Source organism: Mus musculus, chromosome 4 (assembly GCF_000001635.26).
Source record: "Mus musculus strain C57BL/6J chromosome 4, GRCm38.p6 C57BL/6J".
Lineage (NCBI taxonomy): Eukaryota > Metazoa > Chordata > Mammalia > Rodentia > Muridae > Mus > Mus musculus.
Genome location: NC_000070.6, coordinates 108561069 through 108579375, shown reverse-complemented (window position 1 = coordinate 108579375; position 18307 = coordinate 108561069). Strand labels below are relative to the sequence as shown.

At 40.1% G+C, this 18307-nt stretch overlaps 2 protein-coding genes across 2 annotated transcripts in view; one reads left to right on the top strand and one right to left on the bottom strand.

The window, feature by feature from the left end:
* Positions 1 to 3671, bottom strand: part of Orc1 (origin recognition complex, subunit 1) — a 40326-nt gene extending 36655 nt beyond the window's left edge. Inside the window, exon 1 of the mRNA XM_011240469.3 lies at positions 3639 to 3671. Coding sequence (XP_011238771.1) covers positions 3639 to 3656 — 18 coding nt within the window. The 5' untranslated portion in view covers positions 3657 to 3671. The remainder of the gene's footprint in view (positions 1 to 3638) is intronic.
* Positions 40 to 14509, top strand: Prpf38a (PRP38 pre-mRNA processing factor 38 (yeast) domain containing A). The gene is made up of 10 exons (NM_172697.3): positions 40 to 391; positions 2288 to 2447; positions 3886 to 4007; positions 6485 to 6570; positions 9110 to 9220; positions 10906 to 11018; positions 11736 to 11762; positions 11856 to 11953; positions 12423 to 12471; positions 14109 to 14509. The coding sequence occupies exons 1-10, from the start codon at positions 262 to 264 to the stop codon at positions 14149 to 14151; spliced, it is 939 nt and encodes a 312-aa protein (NP_766285.2). The 5' UTR covers positions 40 to 261; the 3' UTR covers positions 14152 to 14509.
* The last annotated feature ends 3798 nt before the right edge of the window (positions 14510 to 18307 follow it).

Genomic DNA, 18307 nt, shown 5'->3' with positions numbered 1-18307 from the left:
TCGCCACGCCCTCCCGGGGGTTCATGACGTACTTCCGCCAATTTGCTTGGGCCCTCTCTGGTGCGGGGTGTGCGTATTCCGGCGAAAGAGTTCTACGCCACAGCTTCCGGTACGAAGCTGGTGGCTTTCCGCGGTCGCAAGGGATTCCTTAATGTTTCCCTAGCCTCCGGTAGTCCTTTTTTTTTTTTCCCTTCTTTTAAATAAATACTGAATGTGACGTATTAAGCAAGCCGACGGAAATAGAATTGAAAGAGTTCTAAAATGGCGAACCGTACAGTGAAGGATGCCCACAGCATCCATGGCACCAACCCTCAGTATCTGGTGGAGAAGATCATCCGGACGCGAATCTATGAATCAAAGTACTGGAAAGAAGAGTGTTTTGGACTTACAGGTGAGCGACAGCGCGCAGCCCGCGTCTCGGCTTACGGGTGGTTTCTTCTGTCTGAGTGAGGAAGGACGGACCCTTTGGGGGTGATACTGGAAGAGTATGTCAACTATTCATATAAACTGCTCTGTGCCTGGACTTGTACTAGACGGGACACAGACAAATCTGACACGATCTTTTTCTCTTTTCTCTTTTTTCTTTTCCGTTTTCCGAGACAGGGTTTCTCTGTAATAGCCCTGGCTGTCCTGGAGAACTGCTGGCTTCGAACTGCCTCTGTCTCCCGAGTGCTGGAATTCAAGGAATACACCAGCACCGCAGGGCTCACCGGTCTTTCCTTCTTTCTTTCTTTCTTTCTTTCTTTCTTTCTTTGGGGGGGGGGGGGGGTGGGCTCCGAGACAGGGTTTCTCTGTAGCCCTGGCTGTCCTATGTCCTGGAACTCACTTTGTAGACCAGGCTGTCCTCGAACTCGAACTCAGAAATCCGCCTGCCTCTGCCTCTGCCTCCCAAGTGCTGGGATTAAAGGCGTGCGCCACCACGTCCTGCTTGACCGGTCTTTCTTTTTTTTGTTTTGTTTTTCGAGACAGGGTTTCTCTATAGCCCTTGCTGTCCTGGAACTCACTTTGTAGACCAGGCTGGCCTCGAACTCAGAAATCCACCTGCCTCTGCCTTCGAGTGCTGGGATTAAAGGTGTGCGCCACTACACCCGGCTTGACCGGTCTTTCTTGATGCTGAAGGATTTCTTTAGTTTTTTTTTTTTTTTTTTGAGCCATTCCATTTTTTTAAATTAATTAATTTATTTGTTTATTTATTTATTGATAGTCTGCTGGGTCCTAGATTGTTTATCTCAGGGACCAGATAAGGGTTCCTTTAATGCAGCTTGAAGATGTTCAAGGAACTTCACCATTCCTATAATAAAATTCTTGCTGTTCTTAAATGGGTCAGTAGTTTCATTTTTGACCTGCTTCCCCTAGTCCTTTAGGTTTCTGTTTTGTTTTGGGGTTTTTTTGTTGTTGTTTTTTTCCCCTGAGACAGGGGGCCTTGGATGGCCTGGAACTCTCTTGAACACACAGAGATTCATCTGCCTTCCCCTTCTGGTCCCTAGGATTAAAGGCATGAGCCACCTCGCTGGCTCCTAAGTTTTTTAGAGTGGCTCTCTGTCAGCTGTCGTAGCTTTGTTCAGCTTCACCTGGTGTGACTCTGGCTGTGGTTCTTGAGCATGTAAAATCACTTAAGCTCTTTTTTGTTCTCATTATCCTTAGCTGGAAGCCAGGACAATGATTATTTGTTTTTTTGTTTTGTTTTAGACAGGGTTTCTCTGTGTAGTCCTGGCCCTGGCTGTCCAGGAACTCACTCTGTAGACCAGGCTGGCCCTGAACTCACAGAGATGTGCCTGCCTCTGTCTCCCGAGTTCCGGCATTAAAGTTGTACACCACCCCAGACCAGCATCTGGTAGTAATAAGAGGACTTTTCCCTCATAATTTGTTGTATAAAGATTGAGGACTCATGAGTCCCACCCTTCCTTGATGGACTAAACAATTAATGGAGACTGGGACGAGGGGTCTGTCTCTCTCTGTAGTGCTGTAGTTCCAGGCATATGTAGCCCTGGCTGTTCTAAAACTCACTCTGCAGACTAGGCTGCCTCAGACCCAGAGATCTGCTTACCTCTGCCTCCTGAGTGCTGGGACTGAGCAATCATCACCATGCTCAGGGTTTTTTGTTTTTTTCCTTTTTAAGGCTGTTATTAATAAGCTCTTGTTCTCTTAATATTAAATTCTTATTGACTATTTAGGAACTCTAAACCTTTAGCTATTTAACCTTCCAACCAAGAAAAACTAAGGCCAAGAAAAACTAAAGCCTTTAATATGTCTAAGATGTATGTCACTTTGTTTTTGGCTGTTTCAGCTGAACTTGTAGTGGACAAAGCCATGGAGTTAAAGTTCGTTGGTGGTGTGTATGGTGGAAACATAAAGCCAACTCCTTTTTTGTGTTTAACCTTGAAAATGCTTCAGATTCAACCTGAGAAGGATATCATTGTTGAGTTCATAAAAAATGAAGATTTCAAGTGAGTATGTTAACAAGTACAACACTTCTAGTGGTTCAGAATTGGCTTTGTTAATAGGACTGTTGTGTTTCATTTCCACACGCTTTTGCCCTTGAACTTGTATTTTGTTTGCTGTGGTAACATAGACCTAACTCCCCCTTCCCCCAAACAGATTTCACAAATTAAATAAGTATACACACATAGTATTTGTACATATGCATACATACACACATACACACAGATTCTCATCAAAGCCATATGTTGGTAGCCATCAGATGTGGGAGTCATACAACATAAGATGTTAGTTGAAAGGTTAGTTCTGTATCTTATTTAGACTTTGTTACCTATTGACTGTGACCCCATAGAATTTCTTTAATTATTTAAAGCCTATCAATGTAGGGTAAACGTAATTAGCTGTTTCATATTATCTATTCTCTAGGAATGCAGAGGCAGGTGTAGGAGGCAGGTATATTAGCTGATCCTATGCCGAACAAAATATGTTTTAAGGGCTTCACATATAGTGATTCATAGATCTGTGGCTGAGATCAAGCCTGAGGGCAGAAAAATGCCAGGGGGCTGAGTCTGATTCCTCCAATGTGAGCTGGAGAGGTAAAGCTGGCTTCAGAGGATGGTTTGGTTTGGTTTGGTTTGGTTTTTTTGAGATATTGCCTCACAATGCAGTCCTGGCTAATCTTGTATTTATGGCAGTCCTCTATCCGCTGCCTCCTGAGTACTAGGCTTCACTTAGGATTCCTGCCAGAATGCATATTCATTGCTGTACTGTTCTTCTCACATGATGAAGCTTGAATTTCAAATGGAGATTTGAGTAAGGAATTGGATATATGAGATGAAAAAGGAGGGATAATACTTAAAAAAGACAATTAGAAATTAACTTAGTAAGAACATATGCTCATACTGTTGATAACACTATAGTTTTCTTGCATTTATTTATTGCACCAAGGTAGTACATTAGGTAGCAGATTCTCCATTTTAGAGGTTGAGAAAACACGTTCAATATCTGGTACTAAAGTTAGTAATTTATGAAATCAGAATTTTAACCTCTATGACTTTGACCTTTATCTAGAACCTACATTTGTGCCTATGTATGCATGTTCTAGCATTATTATAAAATATATATTATGTTTACTGTGTTGTAAGTGTTACCTTTTTGGAATCTTAGGCTAATTCTGTAAAGTTTTACAGATGATATACCTGAAAGTTGAACAACATGTAGCAAGCCCTCACAGCTCGTGATCGGTAGATTAGGAAGTTGACTAGGTCTCCATATTTTAGCCATCATCTGTTCTACGATATCTTCAGAATTACAGCTTTATCTGATAACAAGAAGAAAAAAAAAAACCAAGAAACATTTTTACCGACTGTTGTCATGAGAAAAGCCAGTTATAAAACTCAGGAAGTCTTGAAATGGCCTGCTGTTTCACTGTACTCTCTCTGGTAGGTATGTCCGGATGCTGGGGGCACTTTACATGCGGCTCACAGGAACTGCAATTGATTGCTACAAGTACTTGGAGCCTTTGTACAATGACTATCGAAAAATCAAGAGCCAGAACCGAAATGGAGGTATGAGGCCAAGTCTCTAGACTGTTGTTCCTTGGCCTGTCACTCGTTTTCACACGCGCTGAGTGTTCCTGTGCATGGGCATTGTCGCTGTGTCCCTTCCGTCAGGGGAAGCCTTAGCCTTGGTGGGCCTTAACCCCTTGGGAACATGGCTGCCTTCCTTCCCTGCTGCATTTCATGTTAAACACTGACTTAAGTCAGATATATTTTCCACATATGCTCCATCCACAAGATGTAGAAGCTTCAAAATGGTTTCTTTATAAAACCTGCGTTAGCCTGCCCAAGGTTAGTTTCCAAATCCTACAGCTTGACATTCTTTCCCCTGCAGGCTGCTTCTCTAGGATTGTTTCCACACTATGCTGTACTCTGTAGACTAAGTGGACCTATGTTACTCATATAGGGACTCCACTGAAGATACTAAGCATATCCAAGGAGATGTTTCTATCTTTTTTTTTTTTTTTTTTTTAGGTATTTTCCTCATTTACATTTTCAATGCTATCCCAAAGGTCCCCCATACCCACCCCCCTGTTTCTATCTTTTGTAGCTACATCTTTGTTTTGCTTTGTTTTGAGGACATGTAACTCTGTACTGTAGCTGAGAATGACTTCAAACTTCTGATTCTCTGGCCTCTGCCTCTCAAATATGGGAATTACAAGAGTGCACTACCATGCATGTCTTGGGAGGGAATAGTATTGGAGAATTGAACCTAGGGAGGGCAGCATGCATGTGAGGTGAGTGCTCTGCCACTGGGCTACTGGCCTTGGCCTTGGAGATACACCTGTGCTGAGGAAGGATTTCTAGTAATATAATCAGAGACTCTCCAGTGGAGAGACACCTATCTTCTTCGGGATATAGAAGATTAACAATTTAGTGTGAGTTGAATATTCCCCTATTCAAAATGGCTTAAAACGAAAGTATTGCAGATTTCAGGGCATTTTAGATTTTAGAATGGTCATATAAACTATCAATTGATCATCTCTATCCAGAAACCTCAAATACTCCTTAGGAATTCTCAATCTGTATTATACTTTAAACTTTTATTAATTTATTTCTTCACTGAAACATATATATTGAGAGTTGGTAATATGCCAGGTGTTATGTCACTCACGAACTAGAAGCAACATGACTGTGGTATCTAAGATGCTCTGTGGTGGTCCTGTGCATGACAATATGTTGAGCAGTATCCCGGCCCACTCACTACTAGACTTAATTACACTTTCTTTGAGTAGGGTGATAGAGGTATGCGAAGTCACTTGAGCCATACAACTAAGTTAATATTGCTATGGAGATTCTAAAAAATTGTCATTTTATGTTATAAAAAAATAAATATTTTTGTTTTAATATTTTGTCTATATTGTGATTGTAAGCACGTATGTGCTATTGTGCATGTGTAGAAGTCAGACAAATCTGAGAGTTATTGGGGTTTGTTTTGTTTTGCTTTTCCTATTGTGAGTTCTAGGACTCAAACTCATATCATCAGGCATGTGTAGCAAGAGCTTTGACCTACTCAGCTATCTCACCACAGGCCTCTAAAAGAGAAATATAGTATATTTGGGGACATTATGGATTAGTGGGAGAAGTTACTATTAAGTGATCTATTAAAATTAACATGAATGATGATTCTTGAGTTATCTAATCTAGTCAAGACTATATGACATAATTCAAGACCAATAGTGTCTGCCTTTATGTTTCTGTCTCCTGTTTTTTGCTTCTGCTACCTGGAACAGCCTCATTCATCTCTCTTTTTTTTTTTTTTTTTTTTAAGATTTATTTTATGTGTATGAGTACACTGTAGCTGTACTGATGGTTGTGAGCCATCATGTGGTTGCTGGGAATGAAGATTGCTTGCTTCAGATAGCCCTGCTTGCTCCAACCTAAACATTTATTTTTTATTATATCTAAGTACACTGTAGCTGTCTTCAGACACCCCAGAAGAGGACGTCAGATCTCATTGTGGATTGTTGAGAGCCACCATGTAGTTGCTGGGATTTGAAATCAGGACCTTCAGAAGAGCAGTCAGCACTCTTAACCACTGAGCCATCTCTCTAGACCCCTCATTCATCTCTTAGTTTCTTTCTAAAGAGGCTTGACTGGGCTGATACCTCCTGTCAAGGCTGAGACCCATATGGTTGAAGAGGATAAATTCTGGAAAGTTTTTTTCTGGCTGCTACATATATTCTGTAGCAAAAGCTTGTGCATGGGCGTGGTATATGTAAATAATAAATGTAAGTAAACATTTTTAAAGAGGTAAGGCACAAAGTTGGGGACTTAGTCCAGTGGTAAGGTAAGGTTGGGGATTTAACATAGTGATGAAGCACTAGCAAGCACAAGGCCCTACTTTCAGTTCTTGTCTCCAAAAGAAAGGAAGGAAGGAAAGGTGTGGCACGTAGGGAGCTTCACATAAACTTTCATGATTCTTTTACTCTTTGCGTAACTAAGTCATTTGCAGGTTGCTTAATCTAGTCATTTTTCTCTTCCAGAGTTTGTGCTGATGCATGTAGATGAGTTCATTTATGAACTCCTGCACAGTGAGAGAGTCTGTGATATCATTTTGCCCCGGCTACAGGTATGAGACAAAGGTCACCTTTTACTTCTCACATAAACACAAATACCTACTGAAACACTGAAGCTTTAAGAGTTGTCTTAATAAGTCCTTATACCAAAATTTACAAAGGGTAGGGAATGAGATAAAAGCAGGTAATGTTTCATGGGTAGGCTTTGAAAATGAATAGAGGAAAGGATGTCTTATCCCAAATATACCTGGAGTATTGTTTTTTCAAATTGGTAAGCTAGGCTAAGAAACAGAAGAAAGATCACTCAGAATGAGAAAGAAAACACTCAATCCTTTAAACGTCTTGTGTCTTGTTTATCATCTTCCTTCACACCCAAAGTGATAACTATTCATGAAGCAACAAAAAAAAGGAGAACCTTTAGGCCTGAGAAAATGGCTTAGTGGGTAAAACACTTGCTGTACAAGCCTGACACTCTGAGTTCATATCCTTAGAACCCACACAGAAGGAAGACGGAGGATAATGCCAAAAGCTTACAGATCAGCTAACCTAGCATCCACATGTACACTCTGGCATATGTGCTTCACAGATAAAATTGTAAAATATTGAAAGAACTAAACAACCTTACCGAAAGTTTATTGTGCCAGGCATAATAATTGTGGTGCTGGACTTTAGTCCCAGCACTTGGAAACCTGCTCTAGCTCTAGGACAACTAAGCCTTCATGGTGAGACCATCTCAAAAAACAAATAAGCCTCACCACCAAAGAACCCTACAAACAACAACAAAAACAAAACAAACAAAAACCGCCCAGTGTTAGCGAAATGGTTCAGTGGTTAAGAGTGCTTGATCTGTAAACATAAGGACCTGAGTTCAAGTCCCCAAGCACCCATGTAAAAAGCATGGCTGCTAAGTACCTATAACCCAAGCTTGGCAGGCAGAAACAGACAGATGTTTAGAACTTGCTGGCCAGATAGTATAGCCAAAATGGCAAGCTTCCTGCTCAGGTAAAGACTTGTCTCTCACTGAACTAAACTGGGAAGCAACAGAAGACACTGTGGCCCTATTCTGGCATGGGTAAGCTGGCATGTGTATTTGCAGACTCATGTATTTGTGTCACACACACAAATGAGCAAATTTGCCTTTATAAAATTAAAACATTTACTTTTCATGTTATTTTAATTAATCATTATTAATGCTGGGGGTGTGTGAATGTGCCAGGGCATATAGGGGCCAGAGGACAATCAATTTTCACCTTCTACCAGAGAATGCCAGAAGAGGGCATTGGATCCTTTGGAACTAGTGAGCCACCATGTGGGTACTCGAGCTGAACTCAGGTCCTTTCCAAGTGCAGCAAGTTCTCTTAATAGCTGAATCATCTCTTCAGCCCTGAAGGTAACATTTTTGATGACACACAAATTGATTGACAATGTATTGACCTTACAGTATAAGACCACAGGAAATAGAAACAATTGAAAATGAACTTGTTCCCTTCAGCAATCTGTTTATGTTTGTAGGGGACCTTTAAAAAGCATATGGAGGGGCTGGAGAGATGACTCGACGGTTAAGAGCACCTACTGCTCTTTGGATGGTTCTGAGTTCAAATCCCAGCAACCACATGGTGGCTCACAACCATCTATAATGAGATCAGACACCCTCTTCTGGAATGTCTGAAGACAGCTATGATGTACTTACATATAGTAAATAAATAAATCTTTTTTTTTTTTAGAATTACTCTTTTTTTTTTTTTTAGGTATTTTCCTCATTTACATTTCCAATGCTATCCCAAAAGTCCCCCCATACCCTCCCCCCCACTCCCCTACCCACCCACTCCCACTTTTTGGCCCTGGCGTTCCCCTGTACTGGGGCATATAAAGTTTGCAAGTCCAATGGGCCTCTCTTCCCAGTGATGGCTGACTAGGCCATCTTTTGATACATATGCATCTAGAGTAAAGAGCTCCGGGGTACTGGTTAGTTCATAATGTTGTTCCACCTATAGGGTTGCAGACCCCTTTAACTCCTTGGGTACTTTCTCTAGCTCCTCTATTGGGGGCCCTGTGATCCATCCAATAGCTGACTGTGAGCATCCACTTCTGTGTTTGGCAGGCCCCAGCATAGTCTCACAAGAGACAGCTATATCTGGGTCCTTTCAGCAAAATCTTGTTAGTGTATGCAATGGTGTCAGCGTTTGGAGGCTGATTATGGGATGGATCCCTGGATCTGGCAGTCTCTAGATGGTCCATCCTTTTGTCACAGCTCCAAACTTTGTCTCTGTAACTCCTTCCATGGGTGTTTTGTTCCCAATTCTAAGAAGGGGCAAAGTGTCCACACTTTGGTCTTTGTTCTTGAGTTTCATGCGTTTAGCAAATTGTATCTTATATCTTGGGTATCCTAAGTTTCTGGGTTAATATCCACTTATCAGTGAGTACATATTGTGTGAATAAATCTTTTTTAAAAGGGGAGGCATATGGATTCCACTGTATATTAATATCATACCAGAGCTGTGGTTCCAAGGCTTTTCTGTCAACCCCAGAAACTCTGTTAGGATCAGGCTATGGAAGAAATGGCAATGACTGTTGACGTTGTGGTCCCTGTAGAAACGGTATGTGCTGGAAGAAGCTGAGCAACTGGAGCCTCGAGTTAGTGCCCTAGAAGAGGACATGGATGATGTGGAGTCTAGTGAGGAAGAGGAGGAGGAAGATGAGAAGGTAAGGCATGTATGAAAGTGGTAAGGCTGGGAAGGAAGGAAGGAATAGCCCTTATTTTGTAAGCTTTAGTTTGTAAATTAATGATAACCTTTCCTTTTTACATTCTTTGTGGATTAATTACTTTTGGGTTCCTTTTGGACAGGGAGAGCTCTAGTGTGTGGATAAGACTAGCAAGACATTTCAGTTCTGCCTCAGGAATAGTAGGATCACAGGCCTGTGCCTAAAAAATAAGAATGCTGTATTCTTACTAAAATTAGGAGCTTTGGTGTCAAATACCCCTTTGGCTTGAATACCTCTTCTCTGTCATAGTAGTGGTATAGTCTTAATTGTCCTGATTTTTCTCCCTTTGAGTTAGGGATTGATTGCATCCACAGTGTCACTTATGCTGAATGCATATTCTATCCCTGAGGTACACTCAGTCTCTACTGCTGCGTTAGATTGCTTGTCTTCTGTAAAGCAAGGAGGAGTACAGTACTTTTCTCTGAAGACTGTTTTGTGTTCATGAAGGTATATTCCCACATAATTGGTAAATGAATGGTAGCTATCAAAAAACTTGGACAAAACATGCTTGAACATACTCTTAAGGGGAGAAGTTACCTGCTACATAGTCATATTTTGTCAGAATTAATAATTATAGTGCTGAAAAGTGGAAAACAACCCACCTCAGCAGTCAGGATGTAAGGAGTCAGGTCGATTGTTGAAATGATTTTTAAGCAGCCATTAAAATGATGGAAATGTGGGAGTGCTTCTAGTAACTGCTCTAAAGCATTTGCAATTACATTCTAAGAAACACTGCAAGAACCAGAAGGACATATAAGAAATGCTTGGCGTGGTGACACATGCCTTTAATTTGAACCCTCTAGAGAGACAGAAACAGCTCTGTGAGTTTGAGACCAGCTAGAGTTGCACAGTGAGACCTTATCTCTAAAACTAAAAAATTAACCTCAAATTGGGTTTTATATTGATAAAACAGTAATCTAATTATTTTTCCTCAACATGGAATTTTCTGTTCCTGTCCCTTGCGGTATTATTTTTTTATCCTCATTTTCCTCCACTTATGTGTTTGACATTTTTACTACAATTCCAAGTTGTATATGCTGTATATAGATAATACTCTAGGTATTGTTACACTTTTGCTTCTCTTTCCCTTCTTGGTTTGGTGCTTTTTTGTTTTATTTTTGTTGTTGTTGTCTGTCTTCAAGATGGGTTATATACCTTTGGCTGTCCTGGAATTATATAGACCAGAATGGTCTCAAACTCATTAACGGATCCACCTGCTTCAGTGTCCCCAGCTTGGATGAAATGCATACACCACCATGCCCAGCTCCTACTGCTACAGACACTTTTGGTAGAGCTAGAGGGAATTATTTTAAAGCTTAAAATCCACTATGGCTTTGCATTTAACAGTACTGAACTTAAATCTATTTCACATTCCTAAGAAAATGGGCCTTATTTCTTACTGTAGTCAGTCACAGGCAGTTGATAGATAATGTTATCAATAAGAAGGTCATGGAGAACTGTATATCGTTAATTTTTTTGTCACTAGAACTACCAACCTATGTAGTCAAATCACTGTTGTAAAGTCACTTGAGAGATATACATGGGACAGAATAGTAAGGGAACTGTAACCATTTTCTTCATGACTGCCTTTAATAAAAGCCAGTATTCATCTATCTCTTCTCAAGCTTGAAAGAGTGCCATCACCTGACCATCGAAGAAGAAGCTACAGAGATTTGGACAAGCCAAGGCGTTCACCTGCACTGCGCTACAGGAGGAGCCGGAGTCGTTCTCCCAGAAGGTAGGGCTGGAATACTTTGCCAGTGTTTATGTTTCCCTATTACTACTGAACCATCACCCTTAAAACTTCATGGGTAGACCAAAAAAAAAACAAAAAAAAACTTTTCTTGGGGCTAGGACAGATGGCTAAGTATGTAAGTCCACTGGCTGCTCTTCTGGAAGACCCAGCTGGGTTCACTTCCCCTGCACCCAGATGATAGATCACAACTGTAACTCGAGTTCGAAGGGATCCCACACCCTCACACCTATGTACATAAAACAAAACAAAAAATCCCATTTCTTTACTTAGTTTGTCACCAGTGAATTAGGCTGGACTTGGATATACAGCTCAGTTATATTTGCTCACCTACTTTCTGATTATGTATTTCCCACATAGTATAGAGGGGCCATAACATGAATGGCTACAGCCGATCCCTGTACCTCCTATGCTTCACCAGGTTCAATTGGCTAGGTTCTAACAGAATTCAAGCGCCAATAGGTCCTTTCATGTAAATGTTTTTCCAGTATTTATAGCACATTTGCTATTATCACTCTGCTCAAAATAAGTTGCATGGTCAAACAGTGTTAGAAGTAGAAGTATACATTTCAGACATAGAACAAGAATCAGAAGCCACAGTGTTCAGACCCCAACACTTCTCCCTCTTAAAAAAAAGAAAAAGGTTTTATTTTTTCAATGTTCAATATCCAGTACAATAACCTGCTCTTCCTTTTGCCACAGGCGGAGTAGATCCCCTAAAAGAAGAAGGTAGGTCCTTAATCATTTCTGACAAGTCAGTTTTGAAAGGGGAAATGGTGGTATTGTAAAACACGTGCTGAACTAACTGTTCTTTTTCCATAGTCCTTCTCCCCGAAGAGAAAGGCATAGGAGCAAGAGTCCACGACGCCATCGGAGCAGGTCTAGAGACAGACGACACAGGTCCCGCTCTAAATCCCCAGGTGTAGTATTTGGGCCTTTTATTGCTTGTCTTAGTAACTAAATCTAAAAGGAGCATTAAGACTTCTGCAACGTGAAATGCCAAGCTGGACTACTACCTAGCAGAAAAGGAGAGGGACATGGAATTCAGAAGTTCACATTAGACGTTTCTGAGCTTCATTATACAGAAATGGGATTTCAGTTTTTTATCCAAATTGCACAAATAAGGACCAGTATAATAGAGGTTAAATCGTAAGGTAATTAAAGTTTTGTCCAGTTAGCCATAATGCTCTGGATATATGATGTCATTATTGCATTCCCTGCCACAACTAACAATCAGTATAGAGATATGTGAGAGTAAGTAGTATCCTCAGAATAGGCCAAAAAGGGAGGGAACGGGGGGGGGGGGGGGGGGGGGGGAGACAAGGATGGGTGGGTGGTACTCAGAGTGAGAGAACTGAAACACTCAGACAATGACCTTTTCTTCCCTAGGTCACCACCGTAGTCACAGACATAGAAGCCACTCAAAGTCTCCTGAAAGGTATGGGCTAAAGCTCTACTTTAAGAATTTAGTATGCAGCTGGCAAGTTAACTAATTGGGTAAATAAAGTACTTGTCATGAAAGCATGAGGACTAGAATTCAGTCTGTAGCAACTGTTCAAGGCCAGGCACACCTGAAATTTTAGTGCTAGAGAGACCCTTGACCTTGCTGGCTAATCAGTCTAGCCAGTCTGAGGACTTCAAATTCAGGGAGAGACTGTCTCAACAAATGAAGTGGAGAGTGATTTAGAAGACATTCAATGTAGACCTCTGGCATGTGTGTGTGTGTGTGTGTGTGTGTGTGTGTGTGTGTGTGTGGTTTCAAATACTACTAAGATGAGAAATTTTGTTTGATATGGGTATTTGCAGTTATCACAGGACAAAAATAGGCTTTTTTTTTTCCTCTGAAAATTCCTAGAATTTACCCACCCCCCAACAGGGTTTCTCTGTTTAACAGTCCTGGCTGTCCTCACTTTGTAGACCAGCCTGGCCTTGAATACAGATTTGCCTGCCTCGGCTGGGATTAAAGGCATGTGCCACCATACCCAGCTTAGAATTGTATATATGTGTGTATCTGAGGTGAGTGCAGATGCCAGTGGAGGTCAAAGGTATGAAATCCCCAGGGACTGCAGTTATTGTGAGCCACCAAATGTGGATGCTAGGAACTGAACCAGCTTCTACAACTTAACAGCCAAGTGCCTGAAAAACAAAAACAAAACAGGTCCATGGAGCTCAGTGGCTTCAAGGACATAGTACTTGCTATGCAAAGTAAGTACTAACCCTGTATAGCCCTGGCTGTCCTGGATGGAACTCACTCTGCAGACCAGGCTGGCCTCGAACTCAGAAATCCTGCCTCTGCCCCCCAAATGCTGGGATTAAAGGCGTGTGCCACCACGCCCCGTTGCAAAGTAAGTACTTTTAAAGTACAGATCCTTAGAAACCACTTTTTAAAAGCCAGGCAGGCGATTGACTTCCTTGAATCCCAATACTGAAAGCAGAGACAGGATCCTCAAGGTAGACTGGTTATCTAGACTAGTTTCTAGTTTTCTGTTGCTGGGATAAATGGCATGACCCAGAGCAACACATTTCTTTCAGATTATACTTCAGATTCACTCCTTGTCCTTATGTTTCCAGTCCTTGATTGAGGAAACTCACTTTAGGAACTCAAGCAGGGACTGTGGAGGAGAGCTGCCTACTGTCTTGCTTTCTTACACAGCCTGGGCCCAACAACCTTGGGATAATGTCCTCAGTGGGCTGGGCCCTTCCACCTCAGTCGAGACACGTTCTCACACACATAGCCAAGGCCATTCTACTGTGGACAGATCCTCTGTTGAGATTCCTTTTTTCCAGGTGACTGGGTTGTCAACTGGACAACGGACTCAATAAATAAAATGTAGATATGACAGTCACAGCTTCCAGCCTGCATATGCACTCAAGTATATGTGCACATTCAACATCATGTAACATACACAAATACAAGTAAAATTGCACTGGGTAAACCTGTAATCCCAGCACTGAGGAGGAAAAAGTGGGAGATGTCACTAAAACCACCACATTATATCTAATGTTGATGTCACCTGTACTCTGTGTCATCTTATTTGCTACTTAATTGAATGATTTTCATCTGTTCCATTTCAGGTCTAAGAAAAGCCACAAGAAGAGCCGGAGGGGAAATGAGTAATGGATGCATCTTGACTTTGGTCCAAATGACCTCCTGTGGCTATGAGAGCATCTGTTTAAGTGGAATGATCAAGATCTCCTCTTCAGGCAGCTATGAGTATTTTGGGTTTTTCAAAATCAACTTCTTCTTTTGTTGGGTTTTGTTTTTATTTTAATATTACAGAGGTGCTAAGTTTTGTATCTCTTTGGATTATAACCAACAGCTTTGAAGAGTGTTTTTGACCAAATCAAGGTCAAGTTTTGGCCTAACCCACTATGGTTATTCATACTTAGCAGGGTCAAGAAGACCTGGGAATTTGAGAGGTAAAAAGATGTGATCCTTTCATTTGTAATTAAACTTGCCACAGTTCTCATTTTCTCTGGCTTTTTGTTTCTTCTCTATAATTAACTGCTTTGAGAATCTTCTGGTTTATGCTGCTGCTATGTAAACATGATATGTAAACACCCAGGTAGTGAAACATAGTAATTCCTAACTTCTCATTAGGAATTACTACAGCAGTAGTGGCAATAAACATACAAAATACCTAGTTAGTAGTTTTGCAAGAACAGAATACATTGAAACATAAAGCTTTTTCTGAATTTTTTAATTCAGGTTCATTAAACAATTCAACATGATTACACTTAACATCCTTCATACAAGCTAGGTATCATGGTTCACACCTGTAATCTCAACACAGGCTGAAGCAGAGCACTGTTTCTGGTTTTGACCTAAATTGCTAGATAACATAAGAGAATGCTTTTAGAAGGTATGGGAGTGAAAGGGTTGTGGTAGGAATGAAAATAACACACTCAATTTAGTAAGTATGAGACAGTTGTGGTCTTTCTATAGGGGAGAAAATAGGGACTAGTGGAGTCCAACATAGTGATCTAGGCTACAACTGACAGTCGTGGAGGATTTAGATGCCCAGAGACTTTGTATGAGTAGATATGAGAACAAACAGCAGTGCCACAGGCAATGCCAATACTTGACTAGTAATACAGGTCACCTCGTAAATATTGGAATTAGCAATTCACAAAGGTAAGAGAAATCAAAGACACAAGTCCATAGGAACTGATACTTGATTGAGAGTATTAAGATCCTAACTAGAACAGCTCCTTTTGCCTGTACTTACCTTTTCTCCTTTAAGATGGGAGAAATGACTGACTTTGTAACTCTACTCCTAGGAGAAATTATAAATATCAGCAGCCTTATTAGGATCCAGCTTCTCAGGGAACCGTATCTGGTTACAGGATAAATATTTCTATTGTTCTCTGTTGACTGGGGTACTTTTATAGCAATTCTAACAGTTGTGCTTTCATATTCTTCAGTGATTCCTCTAACCTTGATACATAAATTAATAAAATTGTAAGACCTATTATGGATTATAGATAGAATTATATCTTGTGACTTTTAAAAGTAAATACAAGCATCCTCACTCAGGTCTGGCTAAAATTCCTCAAAGCTTATTTCTTGCTGAGGTGACTTAGGTGTAAAGATAACTCTTGCTGCATGACCCATGCCACAGGCCAACCAAGTACCACCAGTACTGCGCAAAAAATATTTACTATTAAGGTAGATTTAGGTAACAAACCTACAGTAAAAAGATCCCAACAATATTTTAAGAGAAACCTTTCCTGCATATATTCAATGTAGTAGAATCTGGATCAATGGGCAGCAGGAAACATAGTATCTCTGCTATTTAATACTAACAGATGACATAACGGTGAGTATGGCATGTTTACTACTAGAGACCAATTTGGGAAACCACAAGTTTGCAGAGATAAGATTTTAGGGACAAATTTCTATTATCTGTTTTACATATTACCTTTGAATAGTAGCTTTAAAGTACTTTGGTTATCACATAGTCTTAGAAGTATGTTCTACATCTTGATTGTACATATGTATATAGTCTTTGTGCTGATGCAAGCTTTAGGAAAAAATTAATAGGGCGTGCAGTGGTAGCACAACAAGCCTTTAATCCCAACACTCAAGAGGCAGAGGCAGGTTTCTTTGAGGTGAGCCTGGTCTGCAGAGTGAGACAGGACAATCAGGGCTACACAGAGAAACCCTGTCTTGAAAAAGAAAAAAAAAAGTTATATAAAATGCAATAATATTAGTTTTGTTACTGAGATTTTTAAAAAAGATTTGTGTGTATGTATATGTGCATGTCTCTGAATATGTATGTATATGTACTGACAGGGTCCAGGAAAAGGTGGTGAATCCCCTGATGCTGGCTAAGTTACAGGTGTTCATGAGTCATCTGACATGGATTCTGGAGTCATCACCACTCATGATTGATCAGCAAATCATGGAGATTAACCATTGAGCTCTTGCTCTAGCTCCAATAATTTGATTTTAGAACACTTGAAAAACACTAAAATTGTTTTCATAGGAAAAGAAATGCCCGGCTTTCGTTAGTAGGCTGTAATTAGAACAACCTCATTAGCCTCCTTTTGTTACTCTTTAGTAGTATAATCTGAGTTTAAATGAAAATCAGAAAATGACACCGAGCCTAATGACCTGAATTTGATACCCAGGGTATGATGATGGGGGAATGAGAAGCCACTCCAGTGCTTGGATCTTCATGAGCATCCACATACATCATACTTACACATATGCAATAATAAAAACAGAAAGAGGAAATATTTTTCAGTTCCTTTCTTATATTAAGCATCCTGATGTCTAAGAGAAACACGAAGCTAGAAAAATGAAAGTTGCCTCCAGTGGTTTACAGGATTATTAGTTTTGTGAGCAACGCTGAAATTAGGATTCCTGTGTGGAAAAGTTATCATTTCAATTTCCTAGTTTTCTTCTAAGTCTAGTCAAATTAGTTTTCTATATTTAAGTGGTTCGCTAGCCTAGTAGACAAGCATCAGTTCCCTCTCTAACTTGCTGTGTTTGTTAAAACAGTACATAAGCACATTTTTATAAAATCTTATATACATACACTTGATATAACTGGATGGAATGAATGAAGTTCACCAGATAATAATATTCTTGATTGATGGACTTTTTTGTTTTGCATTTTATTTATGTGTACACACACAAGTAATATGTGGGGGAGGAAGTGAATTCAATCAACAAGGCAGGCAAGCACAACAACTACTTAGCCATCTTGCAAGCCTTACCTTAAGACCCTTTCCTTCAATAGCACATCACATTATCATCATTTACAAAGAAAAGTGAGTTGGGAGTTTAAAGTTTTAACTGGGAATCATTTTTATGGAAGGTGATTAGGCAAAACCTTTAGAACATTTATCCTTAGGGCTCAGTGGTGAAGTGAATACTGCACTGCAGAAGCTGTGCATTCAATTCCTTGCACCTACTTCAAGTGGCTCATACTCACCTGTAACTACAGCCTCAGAGGACTGAACACCTTTTAGACTCAGGGCACCTGTACACATATGCATATATACTCCCAACATAGAGACACAGTTAAAAAATTTAAAACCTTTTATTCTTTGTGTCATTTCCATTCACCCTAGCAGAATAAAATCTACAAATAACACTTTTTGCCATCACTGTGCATGTATTTTATTTATAGGAAAAAAACTTATAGAAGAGCAAAGATTATGTGGAGACTGAATAAATTATATATTTTGCTTAATGTTTTGTTTTGGTATTCTGAGATAGGCTTAACTGGCCTGGAATTCGGTATGTAGACCAGGCTGGCTGTGGAAGAGATCTACCTACCTGTCTCCTAAGTGCTGAGATTAAAGGTATGTGCCACTACATACAGCTTATTAGTATGGTTTTTAATAATCACAATGGGCCAAGGTAAAACCACCTCTGTATCAAATGACACACAAATTATATAACAAAAAAATGATTATGGTTTTCAGAGTATGTATGTGTTCCCTAGGACTGATTATTTTTTTCGTACTATTAACGGCTTTTTCAAACAAAACTGAGCTATTCTGTAAATTACAAACAGATTTTCTGTACCTCAGCTTAGTTACTGAATTTTACAAACTGAAGGAGAGGCATATTATGACCAAAGTTAGTGAATGGAACACTATCATTGATGTAAAGATTGGCTTAATGATATGCTGCTGTCAGGAAAGGGGCTAGAGCTCCTAGCATGCTTCCTTGTTACTTTTTGAAAAGGTTTCTTTGGATTTTGTTTCAGTGAAAACCTCAGTTGTACACAGAAGCAGAAAGGACAGTGAAAGGAATA

Excerpts from the sequence above, each read along its gene's own strand:
- Prpf38a (NM_172697.3), top strand. The coding sequence starts at position 262 with ATGGCGAACCGTACAGTGAAGGATGCCCACAGCATCCATGGCACCAAC. Across the intron at positions 4,008-6,484 it reads GAGCCAGAACCGAAATGGAG|AGTTTGTGCTGATGCATGTA; the intron begins GTATGAGGCCAA and ends TTTCTCTTCCAG. Across the intron at positions 6,571-9,109 it reads TCATTTTGCCCCGGCTACAG|AAACGGTATGTGCTGGAAGA; the intron begins GTATGAGACAAA and ends TGGTCCCTGTAG.